Source organism: Oncorhynchus masou, chromosome 11, assembly GCF_036934945.1.
Source record: "Oncorhynchus masou masou isolate Uvic2021 chromosome 11, UVic_Omas_1.1, whole genome shotgun sequence".
Lineage (NCBI taxonomy): Eukaryota > Metazoa > Chordata > Actinopteri > Salmoniformes > Salmonidae > Oncorhynchus > Oncorhynchus masou.
Window position 1 is genome coordinate 11,496,666 of NC_088222.1, and position 27,728 is coordinate 11,524,393.

Below are 27,728 nucleotides of genomic sequence, written 5' to 3' on the forward strand. Positions count from 1 at the left end.
TCCCTATATAGTGCACTACTTTAGACCAGAACCCTATGGCACCCTACTCCCTATATAGTGCAATACTTTAGACCAGAACCCTATGGCACCCTATTCCCTATATAGTGCACTACTTTAGACCAGAGCCCTATGACACCCTATTCCCTATATAGTGCACTACTTTAGACCAGAACCCTATGACACCCTATTCCCTATCTAGCCCTATGACACCCTATTCCCTATATAACTTTAGACCAGAGCCCTATGGCACCCTATTCCCTATATAGTGCACTACTTTTGACCAGAGCCTAATGGCACCATATTCCCTATATAGTGCAATACTTTAGACCAGAACCCTATGGCACCCTATTCCCTATATAGTGCACTACTTTAGACCAGAGCCCTATGACACCCTATTCCCTATATAGTGCACAACTTTACCAGAGCCCATGGCCCTATTCCCTATATAGTGCACTACTTTTGACCAGAGCCTAATGGCACCCTATTCCCTATATAGTGCACTACTTTTGACCAGAGCCTAATGGCACCCTATTCCCTATATAGTGCACTACTTTTGACCAGAGCCTAATGGCACCATATTCCCTATATAGTGCACTACTTTTGACCAGAGCCCTATGGCACCCTATTCCCTATATAGTGCACTACTTTTGACCAGAGCCTAATGGCACCATATTCCCTATATAGTGCAATACTTTAGACCAGAACCCTATGGCACCCTATTCCCTATATAGTGCACTACTTTAGACCAGAGCCCTATGACACCCTATTCCCTATATAGTGCATTCCCTATATAGTGCACTACTTTTACCAGAGCCCTATGGCACCCTATTCCCTATATAGTGCACTACTTTTGACCAGAGCCTAATGGCACCATATTCCCTATATAGTGCACAACTATTTTACCAGAGCCCTATGGCACCCTATTCCCTATATAGTGCACTACTTTAGACCAGAACCCTAATGGCACCCTATTCCCTATATAGTGCACAACTATATTTTTACCAGAGCCCTATGGCACCCTATTCCCTATATAGTGCACTACTTTAGACCAGAACCCTATGGCACCCTATTCCCTATATAGTGCACTACTTTAGACCAGAGCTCTATGACACCCTATTCCCTATATAGTGCACTACTTTTTACCAGAGCCCTATGGCACCCTATTCCCTATATAGTGCACTACTTTTGACCAGAGCCTAATGGCACCATATTCCCTATATAGTGCAATACTTTAGACCAGAACCCTATGGCACCCTATTCCCTATATAGTGCACTACTTTAGACCAGAGCTCTATGACACCCTATTCCCTATATAGTGCACTACTTTTTACCAGAGCCCTATGGCACCCTATTCCCTATATAGTGCACTACTTTTGACCAGAGCCTAATGGCACCCTATTCCCTATATAGTGCACTACTTTTCTTAGGGATAGGGTGCCTATGGGACGCAGAAACAAGCCCCAGTTACGTACATTGATGGATTCTTCATGTGTACATAGATTCTGTAGATGACTCATTCTCTACATGGTTCTATACAAACACCACTATCTTAGTTTCTACCCATTAGCGGGCTCATCAAAATCATTCCACACAATGGGTGTGTGTCATTCCTAAGACATTATAACAAACACAACAGACCGGGGAACAAACAGCAGACAAATGAGCCTCAGCAGACAAATGAGCCTCACCATACAAGCGAAGCTAAATAGAATAGAACATGATAGAATCCAATAAAGTGTTGTGTGAAATATGTAGAGGACCCTGATGGATTAACGTGCGTAAAAGGACAGACTGCTGGCACTCAGAAGTGTGCAGATTGGCACTGCAAGGTCGAAACAAGACAAGTGAAAATCTGATCTGTTTTCTTACTCTTAAGTGTTCCTGAAACCAACTGTCCAATAACACTTTTTAGAGTTGCTGACAATGTGGGTTGCTGTCTGATACTACAAAGACCGACTGCTAAACCCAGCTAAGCCAAGCTGTCAGACCGACTGCTAAACCATGCAGCTAAGCCAAGCTGTCAGACTGACTATACCTGCAGCTAAGCCAAGCTGTCAGACTGACTATACCTGCAGCTAAGCCAAGCTGTCAGACTGACTGCTAAACCATGCAGCTAAGCCAAGCTGTCAGACTGACTGCTAAACCATGCAGCTAAGCCAAGCTGTCAGACTGACTATACATGAAGCTAAGCCAAGCTGTCAGACTGACTACACATGCAGCTAAGCCAAGCTGTCAGACTGACTGCTAAACCATGCAGCTAAGCCAAGCTGTCAGACCGACTGCTAAACCATGCAGCTAAGCCAAGCTGTCAGACTGACTGCTAAACCATGCAAAGCCAAGCTGTGACCGACTGCAGCTAAGCCAAGCTGTCAGACCGACTGCTAAACCAAGCAAGCTGTCAGACCGACTGCTAAACCATGCAGCAGCCAAGCTGTCAGACCGACTGCTAAACCATGCAGCTAAGCCAAGCTGTCAGACCGACTGCTAAACCATGCAGCTAAGCCAAGCTGTCAGACCGACTGCTAAACCATGCAGCTAAGCCAAGCTGTCAGACCGACTGCTAAACCATGCAGCTAAGCCAAGCTGTCAGACCGACTGCTAAACCATGCAGCTAAGCCAAGCTGTCAGACCGACTGCTAAACCATGCAGCTAAGCCAAGCTGTCAGACCGACTGCTAAACCATGCAGCTAAGCCAAGCTGTCAGACCGACTGCTAAACCATGCAGCTAAGCCAAGCTGTCAGACCGACCTAAACCATGCAGCTAAGCCAAGCTGTCAGACCGACTGCTAAACCATGCAGCTAAGCCAAGCTGTCAGACCGACTGCTAAACCATGCAGCTAAGCCAAGCTGTCAGGCTGACTGCTAAACCATGCAGCTAAGCCAAGCTGTCAGACTGACTGCTAAACCATGCAGCTAAGCCAAGCTGTCAGACTGACTGCTAAACCATGCAGCTAAGCCAAGCTGTCAGACCGACTGCTAAACCATGCAGCTAAGCCAAGCTGTCAGACTGACTGCTAAACCATGCAGCTAAGCCAAGCTGTCAGACTGACTGCTAAACCATGCAGCTAAGCCAAGCTGTCAGACTGACTATACATGAAGCTAAGCCAAGCTGTCAGACTGACTGCTAAACCATGCAGCTAAGCCAAGCTGTCAGACTGACTGCTAAACCATGCAGCTAAGCCAAGCTGTCAGACTGACTGCTAAACCATGCAGCTAAGCCAAGCTGTCAGACTGACTGCTAACCAGACCGACTGCTAAACCATGCAGCTAAGCCAAGCTGTCAGACTGACTGCTAAACCATGCAGCTAAGCCAAGCTGTCAGACTGACTGCTAAACCATGCAGCTAAGCCAAGCTGTCAGACTGACTGCTAAACCATGCAGCTAGGCCAAGCTGTCAGACCGACTGCTAAACCATGCAGCTAGGCCAAGCTGTCAGACCGACTGCTAAACCATGCAGCTAGGCCAAGCTCTGACTGACTATACCTGCCAAGCTCTCCGTTTTCTCCAAAACCAACAAATGTATTATTTATTTGGAACCAAAGTTGTCCGTCCGTCACACAACCATTGATTTACGGCTACACTAAAGTAAGTATGTAGGCGACAGGCTTGATTTGAGCTGCTGTCTAAGGGACTTCTACCAGACACAGACCGGCCTTCATCCCCCAAACCAATACCCATTAGAAGGCTTCAATGGCAGCAGCATGTGAATAAGGGTTCAATCGTATCCTGTGTTGAATGTCCTATATTGTAAACATCCCAATGATCTATCTGGTTGATGGGATGGAATGTTATGTCCGGAGCTTCTAGGAACAGTGACATCATCCCGAGTCTCAAATGACACCCCATAGGGCTCGGGTCAAAAGCAGTGCCCTATTTAGAAGGGACGTAACGGTTCACATCGGTCCCTGGTTCAAATGTTTAAAATAGGAGGGCATCGGTCTGCTGGATCTGTCAGAAATCAAATCAAACATTGCGAATTGTAGAAATGACTTTCTTTCTACCTTCAGAAAATACCTCATGCATCCTCTTCTTCAGGGTGGAACTGCATGTAACTGTGGTGACAGTCATTGAACTAAAAGTCATTTCGTATGCCGAACATCCCAAGGCAATATCAGCAGCCTCGTAGCACGCTGACCAACAAGGTAGGCCTATTCCTGATTTTGCACATGTTCAATCCGAGTGTCAACATGTCCCAAAAGGTCTAAACCATTCGATTATGAGACAGGGGTGAAATCTAAAGTGGTGCTATATATTCATTGGCTGTGTCATAGCTCATTTGTAAACATAAATATTGATACATTACTAGCGCTAACACTTTTAATTAGAGAACGACCAACAAATATTTTATAGTGCAGATGCCAATACTGATTTTTGGGGGTCAAGGAGGCGACGGCCGATATTCAATATCATTCAATTAGAAAATGTTGATGACATTTCCCAGAGACATCCATGTATGCATTAATGCATACATTTTCAAATGTTTTTCACCAATCTAACGACATAACATAATAGTAATAATTGTATTTGAATGGTAAATCTCTTAACCTGGGTAAATGAAGACAGCATAGGCCTACTTACAATACAGGTGAATGCATATTAAATAGGAGTGTGTGCATTTAGTTATTGAGCTTGTTTTGGCTGATCAGTGGAGTCTATGGTGCTACAGATGACAATCTGTCTTCCATTTGGGACTTATTTTAGCCTACTGATTGGCAACAGTTGCATAGAGGCATCAGTCCAGGATGTCACACCTGTATGGAAGGACATCACATAGGCACTGATGTTAGTTTGAGAATATAAAATAACATCTATCCATTCAAATGGGTACAACGTCATGATGTGTCGCGTTTAGTCATTTTCCGTGATCCGGAAAACATACAATTTTAGCTGTCAGGACGCATTTCTAAAACAACTCAACTGCCAGGATGAAATTCAAATCAACTCAACTTGCTTTTCGTCTATCGGTCTAGAAATGAGCGGGTTGTAACTTGATCGACTGCTACAAGAGGCTTTAACTCCGCTCCCTTTCAGATTTCTTCACATCTCTCTCCATTGCTCATATCACTTGCTGCGGTTTACTGCTACTACGATAACTAGCTATGGCGATGACACTCTCCACCAAGACATAAATGTGCATCATATCCAACAAGGAGTGCGAGGGTAGGAAAACATATGAAACGACGATGAACGTTCTTGTGTTAATGACTCAAATCTGCCCCTAGTTTGAGAAGTGAGAACGCTCACACACGCACCGATCTACAGCTTTCTTGGTCCATAAACATGACGAAAGAGTGTTAGGTCGCGAAACCTATTGCCAACCTTGATTTAGGCATTTTAAAACAATTAATTTGTTCTCTATTACAACGATCATCTAATCCGACAATCAACATCTAATTTATGAATATGCTCGCGGCTGGTCAGATCAGCACAGCAGTAAATAGATAACGTTAGCGAGCTACATTGGCTACTAGCTCCCACCTGATATCTTAGCACCATGTTTATCTAGCCAGCTAGTGAGCATAGTAGCTAATATGGCTAGCTTGCTAACACCACAGACGATAGGGTTATGTATTGTAATCTTTGCTAACAGGTCACATAGCTATCTGCTTAGCTAGTAGGTTGGGATGATACCAGTATCATGGCAAGGAAAAAAAACACAAAGTGGAAACAGCCCTAATGTTGGAAACAAACATCCATAATGTTGTCATCCAGAGTCACATGTATTTATTTTCCAAGCTGTACCACACTATTTCACAAACAGCAGGTTTTAAAGGACCATGTTTGCCATAGAACAAATATTGTGATACTGGTATCGGCCCGGCCCTACTAGCTAGCGATCGTTACGGTGTCATTTACAAGAAAATCAGTCCAGCTACGATCATTTAGGGTTGCAAAGGGTCAGAAACTTTCTGGTAAATTGCTTAAATTCATCAAAAATTTTGCTTATAACAGGGAACCTTTTTTTGTGGGATATACATAAGGCAATTCTAGGTCTTGTGGCATATTTTGGTTAACCTGTCACCAATTCAATGGAATTGCAACCCTCTGCATGTAACGGTTGTCGTAGGTGGAAGAAGGTGAAGAGGACCAAGGTGCCGCGTGGTACGTGTTCATGGTAAATTTAATAAAGAAACTGAACACTAGAACAAAAAAACAACAAAGCGGAACAAACGAAACAGTTCTGTCTGGTGCAGACACACAAAGACAAAAAAACAACTACCCACACCCATAGTGGGAAAACAGGCTGCCTAAGTATGGTTCTCAATCAGAGACAATGATAACCAGCTGCCTCTGATTGGGAACCATACCAGGCCTAAACATAGAAACACAACACCTAGACATACAACATAGAATACCCACCCACATCACACCCTTACCAAACTGAAAATAGAAACATACAAAGCAATCTACGGTCAGGGCGAGACACTGCATGCACAGTGCATTCTTCCATCACATGCACAGTGCATTCTTCCATCACATGCACAGTGCATTCTTCCATCACATGCACAGTGCATTCTTCCATCACATGCACAGTGCATTCTTCCATCACATGCACAGTGCATTCTTCCATCACATGCACAGTGCATTCTTCCATTACATGCACAGTGCACTCTTCCATCACATGTACAGCTGATTCTCAAGATCTTGCACACTAATGAGATGCTATTGAGCCCACACTACTACACTGTCTGAGCCAAGGACTACATGCTTTCTGGTAAGTTTTGTTTACAATGCTGGGTGGGGTGAATATATTTTATACGACATACATGATTTTTTGTTAACTAGTAAATAGTAGCCTACAGCAAAGTGTGTTTAAATCATTTCTAACTAACTCTCTAACTTGTTAACAATTTCTGCTAGTTTGTTTTTGCTACCATGTGGGTTTTAGCTTGCTTGCGCCTGCTAACTGAGGAGTGTTAATTCATCTGTTTCCATACATGTTTCATTTTAAAACATTTATTTTACAAGGAGCTGTTTAATCTAACTGCTTAATTATTTATCTGTACATGGAATTGTATTTGTTGTTGTTTTTTACAAAAAAAAATGATAATCTTAACAGGAAAATGCCACAGCACTATCTGATGTGTGGAGACATTTCACTGCAGCTAATGTAGAAGGAAAACCTGGGGACATTTGCTAATACTGTGCCAAATCATATGTGAAGAATGCAACAAAGATGCAGAATCATCTGGCCAAGTGCATAAAGTTCCCTCAGCGTTCACAACAAGCAACCTCTGACAAAAGCCTCATTACTTCGATTTGAGGTGAAAATGATGCAGACGACACCTTATCGATAGCAACAGCTCATGGTCCTCCTGGAATCAGAAGTTTGTTTGACTCAATGGAGCAACGTAGTCAGAGAAATGCTGATGAATGTCTTGCTCGAGCTGTGTATGCAACTGGTTCACCTCTGATGCTCACAGGTAATGTGTATTGGAAGAGATTTCTGAATGTTCTTCACCCAGCATACACCCCTCCAACCAGACATGCTTTATCTACTCATTTGCTGCAAGCAGAGTTCAACAAAGTTCAAGTGAAGGTCTCCATATGATATGGTGAATATATCCAACTCCAAAAACATTTACATTTAAATGGTATTAATGTTAATTCCCATATATTCCCATATATTCCCGTTAATTCCCATATATTCCCATGGAAAGTTTCCACCTCTGCATATTCCCCAAAATGTGCAACCTTAGAGTCATTTATACAAAAATCAGTCCTGCTACTGTATGCCATTTCTAAGAAGAAAACAATTCTAGCAACAATCATTACTGTAATGTTATTTATATGCAGCCAGTTTCAACTGGTACACTATCGGCGCCCAGCCACCATTTAATCAAACAACAATGTTTGATGGCTACATTCCTGTAACCGCTGTCTTTGAACTGTACCTCAACAGACAGTACTCAGCCTGGACCACAGAACAGAAATTATCACACCAATTCAGCCCAGGCTCCTTATGCTGTCCACCGTATGCCCCATACCCATGACAAATACAGTGTCCCAAATGGCACCTTATTTCCAATACAGTGCACTAGTTCCCCCTATGGGCCCTGGTCAAATATAGTGCACTAGTTCCCCCTATGGGCCCTGGTCAAAAGTAGAGCACTACTCCCCCCCCCCCCCCCCCCCCCCATCTATGGGTCCTGGTCAAAAGTAGAGCACTCCCCCCATGGGCCCTGGTCAAAAGTAGAGCACTACTTCCCCCCCTTATGGGCCCTGGCCAAAGTTGAGCACTACCCCCCCCCTCTATGGGTCCTGGTCAAAAGTAGAGCACCCCCCCTTATGGGCCCTGGTCAAAGTAGAGCACCCCCTATGGGCCCTGGTCAAAAGTAGAGCACCCCCTATGGGCCCTGGTCAAAAGTAGAGCACTCCCCCTATGGGCCCTGGTCAAAAGTAGAGCACTACTTCCTCACCTATGGGCCCTGGTCAAAAGTAGAGCCCCCCCATGGGCCCTGGTCAAAAGTAGAGCACCCCCTATGGGCCCTGGCCAAAAGTAGAGCACTACTCCCCCCCTATGGGCCCTGGTCAAAAGTAGAGCACTACCCCCCCCCCTCCCCCAGGAACAGCAGATGGTTACTGTAGCTCTAATAACACACAGATAGGAGTAAACAGCCATGTGGGGACACAGATTAACATCACAGGCAGGAGCACGGTTCAGAAGGAACACACACACACACACACACACACAGCTATACACCCCTCAACATTCAATGAGTTCTACACTACGCACACGCACACACACACACAATATTACTTTAAAATGGTGTAAGGAATTTTGTTGCTGGAATTTGAGCGAGGTTAGAAGATGGTGAAATGGGTGACAGTTGGTTTAATATATGAAGAAAATAGTCAAATAGGTTCATAAAATGTACTGTAGTGTGCAGCAACTAACAAGACAAAAGCTGCTGCTGATTATCGTGTTACATGAACGTTCCCTCTCCTCAACACTAACTCATTAAGCCTGCCTGGTGAGAACAGTCTGGAACAGAGGCGGAGTAGATTGGAATTCCTTACTGTTATTAAGCAGCAGCTGACCTGACTAATCCTCTTAGGGCCCACCATGGTTCAAATCAAATCGAACAAAATGAAGTCTTTAACGTTACTCGACAGGGACCATGCATATTGATGACCAACATTTCTGTAAATGTGCCAGATGCAGCCTACCTGCTAATTCAACTGTAGTCCTTTACCAGATGGATACACTGTTTCTGCTTGGGTTGGATGTCTGGGAATTGTCATTCAGCCTTCAACAACATGGGCACGCGGGTTTCAAAACATAGACATACCCTGGGTGGGTACTATGACTGAGGTCTGAGCACGCTCTGATGCTCTGTGCTCTTTGAAACCCAATACAATGAGGGGGGGGGGGCATCTTTTGTTATGTTCTCTCTGTGTGTCTCTTTATAAAAGTGATGGGATGGAGGGGCACATTTTGTTACTAATTGACCGACAGGACAGAACCGGGCGCTAGCTGCCATAGGCTATTGTTTTGGCATCATTGGCATAGCAGCCTTTTCCATTGGTCATGTTTAGTCTAGACACAGTGCCTGGAAGCTGTGTCAGGTTGACCTAATGTGAAATGGACGTGCAAGCGCACGCACGGACAAACACACACACGGGCAAACACACACACACACACGGGCAAACACACACACGGGCAAACACACACACACGGGCAAACACACACACACGGGCAAACACACACACACACACACACGGGCAAACACACACACACACGGGCAAACACACACACACACGGGCAAACACACACACACACGGGCAACACACACGAGCAAACACACACACACACGGGCAAACACACACACACACGGGCACACGGGCAAACACACACACACACGGGCAAAAACACACACACACACGGGCAAACACACACACACACACGGGCAAACACACACACACACACGGGCAAACACACACACACACGGGCAAACACACACACACACGGGCAAACACACACACACACGGGCAAACACACACACACACGGGCAAAAACACACACACACGGGCAAAAACACACACACACGGGCAAACACACACACACACGGGCAAACACACACACACACGGGCAAACACACACACACACGGGCAAACACACACACACACGGGCAAACACACACACACACGGGCAAACACACACACACACGGGCAAAAACACACACACACGGGCAAAAACACACACACGGGCAAAAACACACACACACACACACACACACACACACGGGCAAACACACACACACACACGGGCAAACACACACACACATGCACGGACAAACACACACACGGAAAACACACACACACAAACACACACACGGGCAAACACACACACGGGCAAACACACACACGGGCAAACACACACACAGTTACACACAAGTACAGGTGCACGTATGCACACCCCCACCCACACATTCATCAGCAGACTCAGACACAAAATAAGCCATACAACAAGACCAAATGAGACAGAATCTCCCAAACTGTTGCACAAAGAAACCAGCCAGATAAATGCAGGACTCAGCAGAGACGTACACCTGTGCCACATGTCAGCACCATTCATCCGGTGCAGGTCACCAAGGCCGTTTATATCATTGGCTTTATGCGGTATGATTGAGCTACTGAAAGGTGTATTGAGATATGATTACCAGTGCTGGCAAAGAGGCCTGGGTCCTGGTCTGTCTGTAGGGTAACTTGGACTCTATGGGGTCTTTTGTAGACATGCTATTACTGAGACTGAGTGAGAGGCACACCTGGTGATCCCCACTAGCACAAAGACCCTCTGCCATATTGACTGACTGCAACCCTTCGGCCTAGTCTATAGCTCTAACAGACATGGCTTTAATATTTTGGATAGATAGTTGCTTCCAACAATGTAATTGTCAGCATCATTTCCAATGCCCCATATATTTCTGGGGTAAATATACAGTTGGAGTCATGAAAACTCATTTTTCAACCACTCCACAAATTTCTTGTTAACAAACTATAGTTTTGGCAAGTCAGTTAGGACATCCACTTTGTGCATGACAAGTCATTTTTCCAACAATTGTTTACAGACAGATTATTTAACCTATAATTCACTATATCACAATTCCAGTTGGTCAGAAGTTTACATACACTAAGTTGACTGTGCCTTTAAACAGCTTGGAAAATTCCAGAAAATGTCATGGCTTTAGAAGCTTCTGATAGGTTAATTGACATAATTTGAGTCAATTGGAGGTGTACCTGTGGAAGTATTTCAAGGCTCATCTTCAAACTCAGTGTCTCTTTGCTTGGAATTATGGGAAAATCAAAAAACATGTAGACCTCTACAAGTCTGGAAGATCCTTGGGAGAAATTTCCAAACGCCTGAAGGTACCACGCTCATCTGTACAAACAATAGTACGCAAATATAAACACCATGGGGACCATGCAGCCATTATACCGCTCAGGAAGGAGACACGTTCTGTCTCCTAGAGATGAACGTACTTTGGTGCAAAAAGTGAAAATGAATTCCAGAACAACAGCAAAGGACCCAGTGAAGATGCTGGAGAAAACAGAAAAGACAAAAAACAGGTACAAAAGTATCTATATCCATAAAACGAGTCCTATATAACACTTATCTGAAAGGAAGAAGCCACTGCTCCAAAACCGCCATAAAAAAGCCAGACTCCGGTTTGCAACTGCACACGGGGACAAAGATTGTACTATTTGGAGAAGTGTCCTCTGGTCTGATGAAACAAAAATAGAACTGTTTGGTCATAATGTCCATCATTATGTTTGGAGGAAAAAGGGGGTGGCTTGCAAGCCGAAGGACACCATCACAACCGTGAAGCACAGGGGTGGCAGCATCATGTTGTGGGGGGTGCGTTGCTGCAGGAGAGACTGGTGCACTTCACAAAATAGATGGCATCATGAGGTAGGAAAATTGTGTGAATATATTGAAGCAACATCTCAAGGCAGGAAGTTAAAGCTTGGTCGCAAATGGGTCTTCCAAATGGACAATGACCCCAAGCATACTTCCAAAGTTGTCGCAAAATGGCTTAAGGACAACAAAGTCAAGGTATTGGAGTGGCCATCACAAAGCCCTGACCTCAATCCTATAGAAAATGTGTGGGCAGAACTGAAAAAGCATGTGTGAGCAAGGAGGCCTACAAACCTGACTCAGTTACACCAGCTCTGTCAGTTAAAATGGGCTAGAATTCACCGAAAACTTATTGTGGGAAGCTTGTGGAAGGCTACCTGTAACGTTTTACCCAAGTTGAACAATTTAAAGGCAATGCTACCAAATACTAATTGAGTTTATGTAAACTTCTGACCCACTGGGAATGTGATGAAAGAAATAAAAGCTGAAATAAATTATTCTCTCTATTATTCTGACATTTCATATTTTAAAATATAGTGGTGATCCTAACTGACCTAAAACAGGGAATTTTTACTAGGATTAAATGTCAGGAATTGTGAAAAACTGAGTTTAAATATATTTCCGACTTTAACTGTATATATCCACATAAACACATACATACACATACCCATATACACATACAGTTGAAATTTCACAACATTTCTGAACCTATATACATTTTCCAGACCCTGTAAGTTTTACATTGGTTATCTTGTTATTAGTCCCATCCTTCAGCTCCATTCATCTCTCTCTTAACACCATCCATTTTGGATTTCTATTTTTCAACTGTGTTGTGATACTTCACAAAAGTACTGAACCTTTCTATTCTCATAGCTTCTACAGATTGTAAATTAAAGATTTTAACATTTTTGTTAAAATAATAATTATATTAATTGATTGACTATGACTTTTAATATCACCCAGTATTGCCAACTGTAGCGGTAGTTCTAGGTAACCGTTGCAATTCTTCAGCCATTCCTGGACCTGTGACCAAAAACAAGATACATATGGACAATACCAAAATAGCTGATCTAATGACGCTGCCTCCTCGCAGTAAAATCTGCAGAGCTGGGAAGATTGTATATACAACATTCTACTGGTTGCAAGAATTTTGTATAATAATTTAAATTTAAAAAAATAAAGTTTTGAATCCGGTGTTGTTTTGTGGAATCGGTACATCATGGCTTTGCATGATATAACATATGCTTTGTACAAAGTATTGCATTAGGGAAAGGGTGCCATTTTGGATGCAACCTGGGAGTCCAGTCCCCTATGCAGGCCTTATCCCAGCATTAGAGCTCTGCCACCCGACCTGGGAGTCCAGTCCCCTATGCAGGCCGTACCCCAGCATTAGAGCTCTGCCACCCGACCCGGGAGTCCAGTCCCCTATGCAGGCCTTATCCCAGCATTAGAGCTCTGCAATCTGACCCGAGCCCGACGGGCCCTGACATTATACATTGGGTTAGGGCCGGGTAGGGACAGTTTTTCATCCATAGCTAGGGTACAGTCAGAGTGCAGGGAGCGAGTGACAGACGAAGGGGAGCAGTTAACAGATTCACTAACAGAGGAAGTTATTTCTGATTTCAGGCTGGGCCTTACAATTGGTAGAAGCAATCAGGCCTTGGTAGAGTAGGGCCTGAACGTTGTGGGCATGGGTAGGGCTCAGGTTTAAAATTCTCACCCATGCAGGGCTGTACCCAGCATGCCAAGCAAAGAGTCAGTGCGCATGCAGCAGTCAGAACGGAATGAAAAATCATAGAAACATGAAAAAGAAAGAAGCAGGGGAAAGGCAGCAAATTGGTAGTAATAGAGTCCAGTTCAACCTAGAAGCCTAGGACTAGAGTCTGGTCTAACCTGGAAGCCTAGGACTAGAGTCTGGTTTAACCTGGAAGCCTAGGACTAGAGTCTGGTTTAACCTGGAAGCATTGGACTAGTCAGGTTTAACCTGGAAGCCTAGGACTAGAGTCTGGTTTAACCTGTAAGCATAGGACTAGAGTCTGGTTTAACCTGGAAGCATAGGACTAGTCAGGTTTAACCTGGAAGCCTAGGACTAGAGTCTGGTTTAACCTAGAAGCATAGGACTAGAGTCTGGTTTAACCTGTAAGCATAGGACTAGAGTCTGGTTTAACCTGTAAGCCTAGGACTAGTCTGGTTTAACCTTGAAGCATAAAACTGTAGCTTAACCTGGAAGCATAGAGAATGAATAAGCAAGTGCAAAAGCTCCTCCCTTTGTGCGTCGCCCACAGTGACCAGCCAGTGTTTGAGGCTACTGCACCTGGAGCGAGAGAAATCACTTAGAAATGTCCATGTTTATGAAAGAAAAGCTTCTTTTTTTGTCCATTAAAATAACATCAAATTGATCAGAAATACAGTGTAGACATTGTTAATGCTGTAAATGACTACTGTAGATGGAAACGGATCATTTTTAATGAAATACCTACATAGGCGTACATAGGTCCATATCAGCAACCATCACTCCTGTGTTCCAATGGCACGTTGTGTTAGCTAATCCAAGTTTATCATTTTAAAAGGCTAATTGATCAATAGAAAACCCTATTGCAATTTTGTTAGCACAGCTGAAAACTGTTGTTCTGATTAAAGAAGCAATAAAACTGGCCTTTAGAAGAGTTGAGTATCTGGAAACCAGCATTTGTGGATTCGATTACATTTACATTTACATTTACGTCATTTGGCAGACGCTCTTATCCAGAGCGACTTACAAATTGGTGAATTCACCTTATGACATCCAGTGGAACAGCCACTTTACAGGCTCAAAATGGCCAGAAACAAAGACCTTTCTTCTGAAACTCCTCAGTCTATTCTTGTTTGGAGAAATGAAGGCTATTCCATGCGAGAAATTGCCAAGAAACTGAAGATCTCGTACAACACTGTACTACTCCCTTCACAGAACAGCGCAAACTGGCACTAAACAGAATAGAAAGAGGAGTGGGAAGCCCCGGTGCACAACTGAGCAAGAGGACAAGTACATTAGACAGTCTAGTTTGAGAAACAGATGCCTCACAAGTCTTCAACTGGCAGCTTCAGTAAAGAGTACCTGCAAAACACCAGTCTCAAAGTCAACAGTGAAAAGGCGAATCTGGGATGCTGGCCTTTAGGCAGAGTTGCAAAGAAAAAGCCATATCTCAGACTGGCCAATAAAAATAAAATATTAAGATGGGCAAAAGAACACAGACACTGGACAGAGGAAGATTGGAAAAAAGTGTTATGGACAGACGAATCTAAGTTTGAGGTGTTCAGATCACAAAGAAGAACATTCGTGCAACGCCATGCCATACCCTGTGGATGGCGCTTAATTGGAGCCAATTTCCTCCAACAACAGGACAATGACCCAAAACACAGCTCTAAGCTATGCAAGAACTATTTAGGGAAGAAGCAGTCAGCTGGTATTCTGTCTATATAATGGAGTGGACAGCAGTCACCGGATCTCAACCCTATTGAGCTGTTGTGGGAGCAGCCTGATCTTATGGTACGTAAGAAGTGCCCATCAAGCCAATCCAACTTGTGGGAGGTGCTTCAGGAAGCATGGGGTGAAATCTCTTCAGATTACCTCAACAAATTGACAACTAGAATGCCAAAGGTCTGCAAGGCTGTAATTGCTGCAAACGGAGGATTCTTTGACGAAAACTAAGTTTGAAGGATAATTATTATTTCAATTAAAAATCATTATTTATAACGTTGTCAACGTCTTGACTATATTTCCTATTCATGTTTCAACTAATTTCATGTATGTTTTCATGGAAAACAAGGACATTTCTAAGTGACACCAAACCTTTGAACGGTAGTATGCATATTGTACAGAACAGTATCTTTGTAAAGAACAGTATCTCCTCATGTGGAGGCTGTCACACCTGAAAGACAAGGGCAAGAGAGGAGAATTTGTTATATATATATATTTATTTTTATTTTTTTGTAAGTTTTTTGTTTGAGAAGTGTTTTTCTGGAGAAGAACTTAGAATATGTTGTTAATAAAAAGGGTGGGGCATAGTAAAAGAGGTGAAAAGGCAGTTTTTCACTTGTAATATTACAGCCACAGTGACCGAGGTAGTCAAATGCATATTATAATAAATTGTTATATACAGTTGAAGTCAGAAGTGTACATACTTCTTAGCCAAATACATTTAAACTCAGTTTTTCACAATTTCTGACATTTAATCCCAGTAAAAATTCCCTGTCTGAGGTCAGTTAAGATCACCACTTTATCTTAAGAATGTGAAATGTCAGAATAATAGTATCGAGAATGATTTATTTAATATTTTATTTCTTTCATCACATTCCCAGTGGGTCAGAAGTTTACTGTGACACAGTGAATTATAAATGAAATAATCTAATGATGTGTGTCATGCACAACATAGATGTCCTAACAGACTTGCCAAAACTATAGTTTGTTAACAAGAAATTGGTGAAGTGGTTGAAAAACGAGTTTTAATGACTCCAACCTAAGTGTATTTAAACTTCCGACTTCAACTGTATGTGATTGACCCAACTAAACTAGGCTCAGCAGACAGGAAATCCACTCCTTCTCTCATTCTCTGTAACACTAACATTGACATTAGCCTTGAGCATGCAGTAAAATCATTGGTATAGATCGGTGCTTCTCCTTTATGACATTGACTGTTCATTTATAATCAATGCTTTGCCCAAGGATTGGAGTTATAGACAGACTTAACATGCTCTTAGAATTCCCACAATAAGGTTATAATATTTGTTTGGGAAAACTACAGTGTAGCGTGATGATGAAAGGAGGCTTGGTGGTTGTTTGCAAAGCGCCTGAGATGCCGATATGAAGACAGTGTGAGGTATTATAAAATGATAACATGCGTTCCTCCTTTCCTCACAAGCGCCACACGTTCCTCTTACCAGCTGACGCACAGTCAAATCTAATCTGCGAGTTATTCACACATTCACGTCACTGCCCATCTGGGAAGGAATAGAGGGATGAAGACGGATGTGTTCACTAACGTAGTGGAAAGCCCTTTCATCCTCTGCTGCCTCTGAATATATGGACCTAAAAAGTGATTTTTCTTTTAAGTGTCAATTAATATAAAAAAATCCTTGACAGAAAATGTGCAAATCTGACATTTGGAAATTCCAGGAGGAAATTCCCCCGAGAGCAAAATCATGAATGTACGACATTACCTTCCCCACCCACCACCAAATCCCTAAACAGCCAAAATCATGAATGTACTACATTACCTTCCCCACCCACCACCATACCCCTAAACAGCCAAAATCATGAATGTACTACATTACCTTCCCCACCCACCACCATATCCCTAAACAGCCAAAATCATGAATGTACTACATTACCTTCCCCACCCACCACCATATCCCTAAACAGCCAAAATCATGAATGTACTACATTACCTTCCCCACCCACCACCATATCCCTAAACAGCCAAAATCATGAATGTACTACATTACCTTCCCCACCCACCACTACATCCCTAAACAGTGAAGACACGGACAATAGTGTCAGCAGGCTACTCTCTTAGTCATCATAAAACACGGTGGATTGTGTGTGTGTGTGTGTCCACCTACGCAAAGAGTATTTCTGTTTCCACTTCCCCGTGGTCACGCAACAGCGTTAAATAATCCTGAAAGAATTGATGAGAGGGAGAGGAGTGATCGTGTGGTCGTTCTGGTTAGCTGTCCCGTGACAGTGAGCGAGCATGGCCAGGAAGTGTGTGGTCCTAGCCAGGGTCCATCTGGTAAAATGGGCTGTGTGCTGGGTCAGTGACTCACTGGTCCGGCCCTTCACAGTCTCATTCTTTCATACAGTTAAGTCTCCTAACCACAGAGAGCAGAGCAGAATCCTGTGCATATGCGTGAATCAACAGCTTGGAACCATTAGTGTTATCATCACTGACTGACTAACGCAGTGCTTCACAGCTGGAGAGTACCCGCGAGACGTGATAATGTCTTTATTCAGAGCCAACCACAGACTGACAGCCAGTCTAGTGGTCTAACATGGAGGTATCATGAAGAATAGAGCGACAGCATTTCAAAGGCTGGACGACATTCTGGTGCTACAGTGCAGAGATCTCAATGCTTAGGCTACTGCATATATAAATGGAAATATGAATATTTCACAAACTATGACTGTCTGTCTAATGACCAACTCGATTACATAATCAGGGTGGAGTAAGTGTTTGAGTGAGTGTGTTTGTGTGCTTAGAGCTACCGAGGCAATCTGGAATAATGTTGTTGTGTATCAAGTCATCAAGGCATTGAATTAACCTCTTAAATTGTAGGGTCCCCTTGATATAAATGTTTGTTTACATACTCATCTCATATGTATATATGTTGATATGTGATTAAAGCATAGACTCCACACACACTATATTGTTTGATTGGCCTGTGACTTACCATTATCGATTCACAGCCAAGAGTCAAGGAGTCCAATCTTAAACTTTGTTTTCACTAAACAACAAACATCTTACAAGGTAAGCTAACATGTGGTCTGTGTTTGAGCTAGAGCTACATGGTGTCAAATGAATTGTTAGGTTCTTACGATCAAAAGTAGCCTAATGTTCTCCGATAATGTATGGCTAAACTAGAACATCAAATGTCCACCCAGTGACTACATCTTTGAGCACCAATAGTGTGCTTTTTTATCCTTCAACTGAGGATCGGTTTAAAATGAAAGATGGACAGTTGTGTAGCCAATAAGATAAGCTTTCCAGTCATATCAGATGACCTGGGTGGGACTTGTGTAGGACGGAGTAGCTCTTTAGCGTAATGCAAACAGTTGCTACAGGTATTTAGAAAGGACGCATCATAGCATTTTGAACGGATTCTTTCATCGCTTTGGCATAAAAATGGCTTATTGGGGATTTAAAAAGAAAGTGAAAAGCCAAGAAAACTACCCAACGGGGGGTAAAAAGATGACAAAACCCAGGAATACTGATTAAGAGGCTGTGGAGGAAAATCTTAGTGAGTCAGACAGATGCTGGGAGCGACCTATGACTCAGGTAGATACTTTTTCCCCCCCTCGAAGGATTGGATGGTAACATAAATCAATATAAAAATGTCACCTTTATTTAACCAGGTAGGCCAGTTGAGAACAAGTTCTCATTTACAACTGCGACTTGGCGAAGATAAAGCAAAGCAGTGCGACACAAACAACAGAGTTACACATAAACAAACATACAAACAATCATACAGTCAATAACACAATAGAAAAATCTGTATACAGTGTGTGCAAATGAAATAAGGAGGTAAGGCAATAAATTGGCCAATAGTGGCAAAGTAATTACAATTTAGCAATTTACACTGGAGTGACATATGTGCAGGTGAGGATGTGCAAGTAGAAATACTGGTGTGCAAAAGAGCAGAAAAAAAATGTGGGGATGAGTTAGGTAGCTGGCTGGATGGGCTATTTACAGATGGGCTGTGTACAGCTGCAGCGATCGGTAAGCTGCTCTGACAGCTGACGCTTAAAGTTAGTGAGGGAGATATAAGTCTCCAACTTCTGTGATTTTTTTCAATTTGTTCCAGTCATTGGCAGCAGAGAATTGGAAGGAAAGCCGGCTAAAGGAGGTGTTTGCATTGGGGATGACCAGTGGAATATACCTGCTGGAGCATGTGCTACGGGTGGGTGTTACTATGGTGACCAGTGAGCTGAGATAAGGAGGAGCTTTACCTAGCAAAGAATTACAGATGACCTGGAGCCAGTGGGTTTGGTGACGAATATGTAGCGAGGACCAGACAACGAGAACATACAGGTCGCAGTGGTGGGTAGTATATGGGGCTTTGGTGACAAAACAGATGGCACTGTGATAGACTGCATCCAATTTGATGAGTAGTGTTGGAGGCTATTTTGTAAATGACATCGCCGAAGTCAAGGATGACTTCAGCGATGACTTGAGTGAAGGAGGCTGTGTTGCGAAATAGGAAGGCAATTCTAGATTTAATTTTGGATTGGAGATGTGAGTCTGGAAGGAGAGTTTACAGACTAGCCACACACCTAGGTATTTATAGTTGTCCATATATTCTAAGTCAGAACCGTCTAGAGTAGTGATGCTCGTCGGGCGGGCGGGTGCGAGCAGCGATCGGTTGAAGAGCATGCATTTAGTTTTACTAGCATTTAAGAGAAGTTGGAGGCCACGGAAGGAGCGTTGTATGGCGTTGAAGCTCGTTTGGAGGTTTGTTAACACAGTGTCCAAAGAAGGGCCAGATGTATATAGAATGGTGTCGTCTGTGTAGAGGTGGATCACAAAATCACCCGCAGCAAAAGCGAGTGTATATACAAAAGTATGTTGACAACTTCAAATGAGTGGATCCGGTTATTTCAGCCACACCCGTTGCTGACAGATGTATAAAATCGAGCACACAGCCATGCAAACATGGCCAGTAGAATGGACTTGCTGCTCTGTAACTTTCAACGTGGCACCGTAATAGGATGACACCATTCCAACAAGTCAGTTCGTCAAATTTCTGCCCTGCTGGAGCGGCCCCGGACAACTACGTGCTGTTATTGTGAAGTGGAAACGTCTAGGAGCAACAACGGCTCAGCTGCAAAGTGGTAGGCCACACAAGCTCACAGAACGGAACCACCAAGTGCTGAAGCGTGTAGTATTTAAAAAAAAAAATCTGTCCTCGGTTGCAACACTCACTACCGAGTTCCAAACTGCCTCTGGAAGTCGGGAGCTTCATGATATGAGTGTCCATGCTCGAGCAGATGCACAAAAGAGAATGCTACCTGCTTGAATGCTGCCAGACTGTTCGTCGGGAGCTTCATGATATGAGTGACCATGGCCGAGCAGATGCACAAAAGAGAACGCTACCTGCTTGAATGCTGCCAGACTGTTCGTCGGGAGCTTCATGATATGAGTGTCCATGCTCGAGCAGATGCACAAAAGAGAACGCTACCTGCTTGAATGCTGCCAGACTGTTCGTCGGGAGCTTCATGATATGAGTGTCCATGCTCGAGCAGATGCACAAAAGAGAACGCTACCTGCTTGAATGCTGCCAGACTGTTCGTCGGGAGCTTCATGATATGAGTGTCCATGCTCGAGCAGATGCACAAAAGAGATCGCTACCTGCTTGAATGCTGCCAGACTGTTCGTCGGGAGCTTCATGAAATGAGTGTCCGTGGCCGAGCAGATGCACAAAAGAGAACGCTACCTGCTTGAATGCTGCCAGACTGTTCGTCGGGAGCTTCATGATATGAGTGACCATGGTCGAGCAGATGCACAAAAGAGATCGCTACCTGCTTGAATGCTGCCAGACTGTTCGTCGGGAGCTTCATGAAATAAGTGTCCATGGTCGAGCAGATGCACAAAAGAGAACGCTACCTGCTTGAATGCATAGTACCAACTGTAAAGTTTGATGGATGAGGAATAATGTTCTGGGGCTGTTATTCATTGTTCGGGCCCCTTAGTTCCAGTGAAGGGAAAAGTTGCGAGCTACTAATATTTTTTTAGCTTTGAAATAGGCACATTCATCTCTCCTGGAACTTTCCCCGGGTTCTTAGTGTTCTTAGTGTACAAGAAAGTAGAAAGTGTTTGTCGAACATACCTGGTAAAATAATGTTTAATAAATAACTAAGGAGGGCCCTATAAAATCTGTTTATTTTCCTCCCAAATTCTGCTTTATATCTTCTGAGTTTTACTTTCTGTTTTTAGATTTGTTTAGTTTTTCACTCAAAATTACAATTATTGATAGAGATCACGACACTGGATGTTCTGAGTCCATTCTAAAAAATAATAATAGAAGAGACAGGAACGCTTATGGGGGAGGTATTGCTGAATATATATATATATACATATATATTCAGAGCCATAACCCTGTAATGCTTAGAGAATATGTTATTGAAGTGTTGTGGTTGCAGGTTCACCTTGCACATCTAAAGCCTTTTCTTTTGGGATGTTGCAATAGACCACCAAGTCTGGTAGGTTGATTAATAACCCGAACCAGATTACAGGCATTGGTTACAGTGAGAAGCTTCTTCTTGATGATAACCAGTCAATATTCAGGTCCCCAAGAAAGTAAACCTCTCAGTCTATGTGATGTAAACAATCGAGCATTTCACATTTTATTATTTAGATACTGAGTGTTAACACTGTGTTTACAAACACGACAGGAGATAATCCACATGTATTGATCATATTTTTCCTAATATTGTAGAACTTTGTTCTGAAGCTGTATCCGTACCAAGTGATCACAATATAGTGGGTCTATCCAGTAAAGCCAAAGTTCCAAAAGCTGTGCCTAAAATAGTGTATAAAAGATTGTACAAAATATCTTGTAGATGATAATACAAATATTCGTTGGTCCAGACACTACACTTGATGAATTTATGCTTCCTCCAATTATTGATAAACATGCACCTGTTAGAACTATTAATGCTCACTGGATTGATGAGGAATTGAAAAACTATGGTTGAAAAAGATGGGGCAAAAGGAGTGGCTAATAAGTCTGGCTGCCCATCGGACTGGCTGATTTACTGCAAATTCAGAAATTATGTGACTAAACTCAACAGAAAGAAGAATTATTATGAAGCCAAGATCAATGACAAAGAAAATTGGGGGCAAAAACTTGAGTACTTTAAATTTAATTATGGGCAGAAAAACTAATTAAACTCCATCTTTCATTGAATCAGATGGCATATTAATCACAAAACGATTTGATGTTGAGAAATATTTTAATGATAACTTTATTGGCAAAGTGGGCAAACTTAGGCAGGAAATGCCAAAAACGAACGGTGAGCCATTGTACTAAATGCATAAAAAAGCTAATAACAAAAGAAAAGCTTTGTACGTTTGAATTTTGTGAAGTTAATGCAGGAGAGGTGGAAAATGTATTGTTATCGATCAATAATGACAAACCTCCTGGCATTGACAACTTAGATGGAAAGTTACTGAGGATGGTAGCTGACTCTATAGCCACTCCTATCTGTCATACCTATAATCTGAGCCTAGAGGAAAGTCTTTATCCTCATGCCTGGAGGGAAGCCAAAGTCATTCCGCTTCCCAAGAATGGTAAAGCAGCCTTTACGGGTTCTAACAGGAGACCTATCAGCTTGCTGCAAACTGTTGGAAGAATTGTGTTTGATAAAAATACAATGCCATTACTCTGTAAACAAATTAACAACAGACTTTCAACATGCTTATAGAGGACACTCAACATGTACTGTACTGACACAAATTACTGATGATTGGTTGAAAGAAATTGATAATAAGAAGATTGTGGGAGCTGTACTGTTACATTTCAGTGCAGTCTTTGACATTATCGACCATAACCTGTTGTTGAGAAAAATGTATGTGTTATGGCTTTTCAACCTCAGCTCTGAATCCACAATATGGCAATCTAATAGAATTCAGAGGGTTTTCTTTAATGGAAGCTTCTCTAATATCAAACATGTAAAGTGTGGTGTACCGCAGGGCAGCTCTCTCGGCCCTCTACTCTTTCCTATTTTTACCAATGACCTGCCACTGGCATTAAACAAAGCACATGTGTCAATGTATGATGCTGATGATTCAACCATATATGCATCAGCAACCACATATAAGAAGTCACTGAAACCCTTAACAAAGAGTTGCATTCTCTTTTGGAATGGGTGGCCAGTAAAATAAATGGTTCTGAACATCTCTAAAATGAAGAGCATTGCATTTGGTACAAATCATTCCCTAAGTTCAAGACCTCAGCTGAGGCATGTAATGAATGGTGCTGGCTGTTGAACAAGTTGAGTAGACCAAAGTTACTTGGTGTTACCTCAGATTGTAAACGTTCATGGTCAAAACAGAGATTAAACGGTTGTAAAGAGGAGTTGAAGTATGTCTGCAATAACGAGATGCTCTGCTTTTTTGACAACACACTCCACAAAGCAAGTCCTGCGGGCTCGAGGGTAGCCTAGGAGCGGCAGGGTAGCCTAGTGGTTAGAGTGTTGGACTAGCAACCGGAAGGTTCAAAACTCCCGAGCTGGCAAGTCTGTCGTTCTGCCCCTGAACAGGCAGTTAACCCATTGTTCCTAGGCCGTCATTGAAAATAAGAAGTTGTTCTTAACTGACTTGCCTAGTTAAATAAAGATAAAATAATAAATAAAAATCTTATCTTGATTATTGTCCAGTCATATGTTCAAGTGCAGCAAAGAAAGACCTGGTTAAGCTACACCTGGCCCAGAACCGTGGCACATCTTGCTCTTTGTTGTAATCAGAGGGCTAATACTAATACTATGCATGCCAGTCTCTCTTGGCTGAGAGTTGAGGAAAGACTGACTGAGTCACTTCTTGTTTTTTATAAGAAACAATGTGTTGGAAATTCATTATTTTTTGCATAGTCAACTTACACACAGCACTGATACACACACTTACTCCACCCACCACACATGCCACCAGGGGTCTTTTCACAGTCCCCATGACCAGAACAAATTCACAGATATGTACAGTATTATACAGAGCCATTAGTGCATGGCACTCCCTTCCATTTTATATAGGGTGGGTGAACAGCAAACCTGGTTTCAAAAATGAATAAAGCAACAACGTATAGATGCACACACACTACATGTTAATATTTGTTTAATAATTTCAAATGTAAAGCCTTTTGTCTGTAATGTCTTTTTTGTTATGTGTTTAGACCCCAGTAAGACTAGCTGGATCCCCCGTGGCGTCGGCTAATGGGGATTCTAATCAATGCCCGCAAAATCTGTCCCGTTAATTGTGCATCTAGCGAGTGAGCAATGTGCCACCTAATGTGCTGATCTAGCAATGGTTCTGTACTGCTGCTGCTCAATTCATGGCAAAGTTCTCAAATAACCAATAATAGATACAAATGATATACAGTGCATTAGGAAAGTATTCAGACCTCTTCCCCTTTTCCACATCAAAAATTGATTATTAAATTGATAAAATTGTTTTGCTCATCAACCTACACACAATTCCCATAATGACAGAGAGAAAACAGGTTTTAGATATGTTTATTACAAATAAAAAACAGAAAGTTTAATATTCAGACCCTTTGCTATGAGATTAGAAATTGAGCTCAGGTGCATCCAGTTTCCATTGATCATCCTTGAGATGTTTCTACAACTTGATTGGAGTCCACCTGTGGTAAATTCAATTGATTGCACATGATTTGGAAAGACACACACCTGTCTGTATAAGATCCCACAGTTAACAGTGCATGTCAGAGCAAAACCCAAGCCATGAGGTTGAAGGAATTGTCCGTAGAGCTCAGAGAGAGGATTGTGCTGAGGTACAGATCTGGGGAAGGGTTCCAAAAAAAAAATGTCTGCAGCATTGAAGGTTGTCAAGAACATCATTCTTAAATGGAACAAGTTAGGAACCACCAAGACTCTTACTTAAGCTGGCCTCCCGGCCAAACTGAGCAATCGGGGGAGAAGGGCCAGGGAGGTTACCAAGAATCCAATGATCACTCTGACAGAGCTCCAGAGTTCTCTGTGGAGGTGGGAGAACCTTCTAGTACAAACATCTCTGCAGCACTCCACCAATTAGGCCTTTATGGTAGAGTGACCAGAGAGAATCCACTACTCAGTAAAAAGCACATGACAGCCAGCTTGGAGTTTGCTAAAAACCACCTAGAGAACTCGAAGACCATGAGAAATAAGATCACCTGGTCTGATGAAACCAAGATTGAACTCTTTGGCCTGAATTCCAAGCGTCCCGTCTGGAGGAAACCTGGCACCATCCCTACAGTGAAGCATGGTGGTGGCAGCATCATGATGTGGGGATGTTTTTCAGCGGCAGGGACTGGGAGACTAGTCAAGATTGAGGGAAAGGTCAACTGCGCAAAGCACAGAGATCCTTGATGAAAAACTGCTCCAGAGTATGAAGGACCTCACACTGGGGCGAAGTTTCACCTTCCAACAGGATAACAACCCTAAACATACAGCCAAAACAACGCAGGAGTGGCTTCGGGACAAGTCTTTGAATGTCCTTCAGTGGCCCAGCCAGACCCCGGACTTGAACCAGATCGAACATCTCTGGAAGCCTGAAAATAGCTTTGCAGCGACGCTCCCCATCCAACCTGACAGAGCTTGAGAGGATCTGCAGAGAAGAATGGTAGAAACTCGCCAAATACAGGTGTGCTAAGCTTGTAGCGTAACACCCAAGAAGACTCGAGGCTGTAATCACTGCCAAAAGGTGCTTCAACAAAGTACTGACTAAAGGGTCTGAATACTTATGTAAATGTGATATTTCCATTAAGTTTATACATTTGCTAAAATTTGAAAAACCTGTTTTTGTTTTGTCATTATGGAGTATTGTGTGTAGATTGACGATGGGAAAAAAACAATTTAATCAGTTTTAGTAGAAGGCTGTAACGTAACAAAATGTGGAAATAGTCAAGGGGTCTGAATACTTTCCGAATGCGCTGTATTTTCTCCAGATATAATTCTGCTAGGTAAGCCTACTTTGCAGTTAACATTTCATTGAGAAGGATTTGGGGAAAGGTTTTCTGTCAACCCACAAGACGGTTATCACATCAACAGGCTGGCTAGTCATGGAGTGATAGACAAACGCGTTCACCAGACAGACAGACAGACAGATGGGCAATTTTGCTGGAAATTAATTGGCAGATAGTGTTAGATTTGTTTGTTTTTAAGCCAATAGTGGATAACCAGGGTTGGGATAATGTTGCGTTGATTAAATAGTAGCTGGGAGTTTGAGGTGTCAGATACTTGTGAGATTTGTTTATGACAGTTTGTGGTGGAACACTTAAATTGCATGTACTTTCAGAATTGTTTGGCGAGCTACTCATAGGTAGGCTGGTTAGCTACTGGTAGCTGGCGATCGACCCGTTGGGAGACACCTGTTCTAACCTAACACCAGGCCTGGCTGTACCCTGACCTGCTAAACCTCTTCAGTCTACAGGCGGTCAGTAGGCTTTGGTTTGAGTAAAGAGCATATCAATACCAGTTAAAATGCTTTGGCCATACCAGTGTCTGTGCTGACAGTCAACACTAGTTCTACAGAGTGCCTACTAAACCTCACCTGATGATGCGCTGGGCAGCGTACTGGTGTAAGCAGCGGAACTGGGCTGACATATTGGCCAGGGCTGCCAGGCAGTTGGTGTGCAGGTACTTATCCTGGAAGAGAGGAAATAAGAGACGTACAATAACCTTCCTGGAAGTCCATTGAGATGCGTAATAAGTATAGTTTAAAGTTTTAATGTCACGTGCACAAGTACAGTGAAATGGCTTTCTTGCCAACTCTAAACCCAACAATGCAGTAATCAATATCAATGTAGTACTAAAAACAACATAAGGTTGAACAAAAACACATGAGAAATGAAAATCTAAAGTAGGCCTAAACAAAGTGTATGTGGTCATGTAGGTGTGTGTGTCCAGGGTTTTTAATGCATATAAAAGTATTGGGGCGGGCGGGCCGGCCTAAGTGTTTTTTCCAGGCCGTCTATGTCCAAACAGTAAAAACTGAAATGACTAAAACCAGATAAAAAGTATGTTGAAAATAACATTTATATATATTTTTTTGTAATCTCAGAACTAACAATCACCAAAATAAAAGGAGAATCTATATTGAACAAAAATAAAACGCAACATGCAACAATTTCAAGGATTTTACTGAGTTACAGATTATATATGGAAATCTTATTGAAATAAAATCATTAGGCCCTAATCTATGGATTTCACATGACTGGGAATACAGATATGGATCTGTTGGTTGCCTCATGCAGCGTGACACATCTCCTTCACATAGTTGATCAGGCTGTTGATTGTGGCCTGTGGAATGGTTGTCCCACTCTTCAATGGCTGTGGAATGTTGTCCCACTCCTCTTCAATGGCTGTGGAATGTTGTCCCACTCCTCTTCAATGGCTGTGGAATGTTGT

At 42.7% G+C, this 27,728-nt stretch overlaps 1 protein-coding gene across 1 annotated transcript in view; it reads right to left on the reverse strand.

The window, feature by feature from the left end:
* dym (dymeclin) overlaps window positions 1-27,728 on the reverse strand; it is a 179,979-nt gene that overhangs the window by 71,825 nt on the left and 80,426 nt on the right. Inside the window, 1 exon segment of the mRNA XM_064977384.1 lies at window positions 26,872-26,966. Within this exon segment, the coding sequence (XP_064833456.1) occupies window positions 26,872-26,966 (95 nt within the window).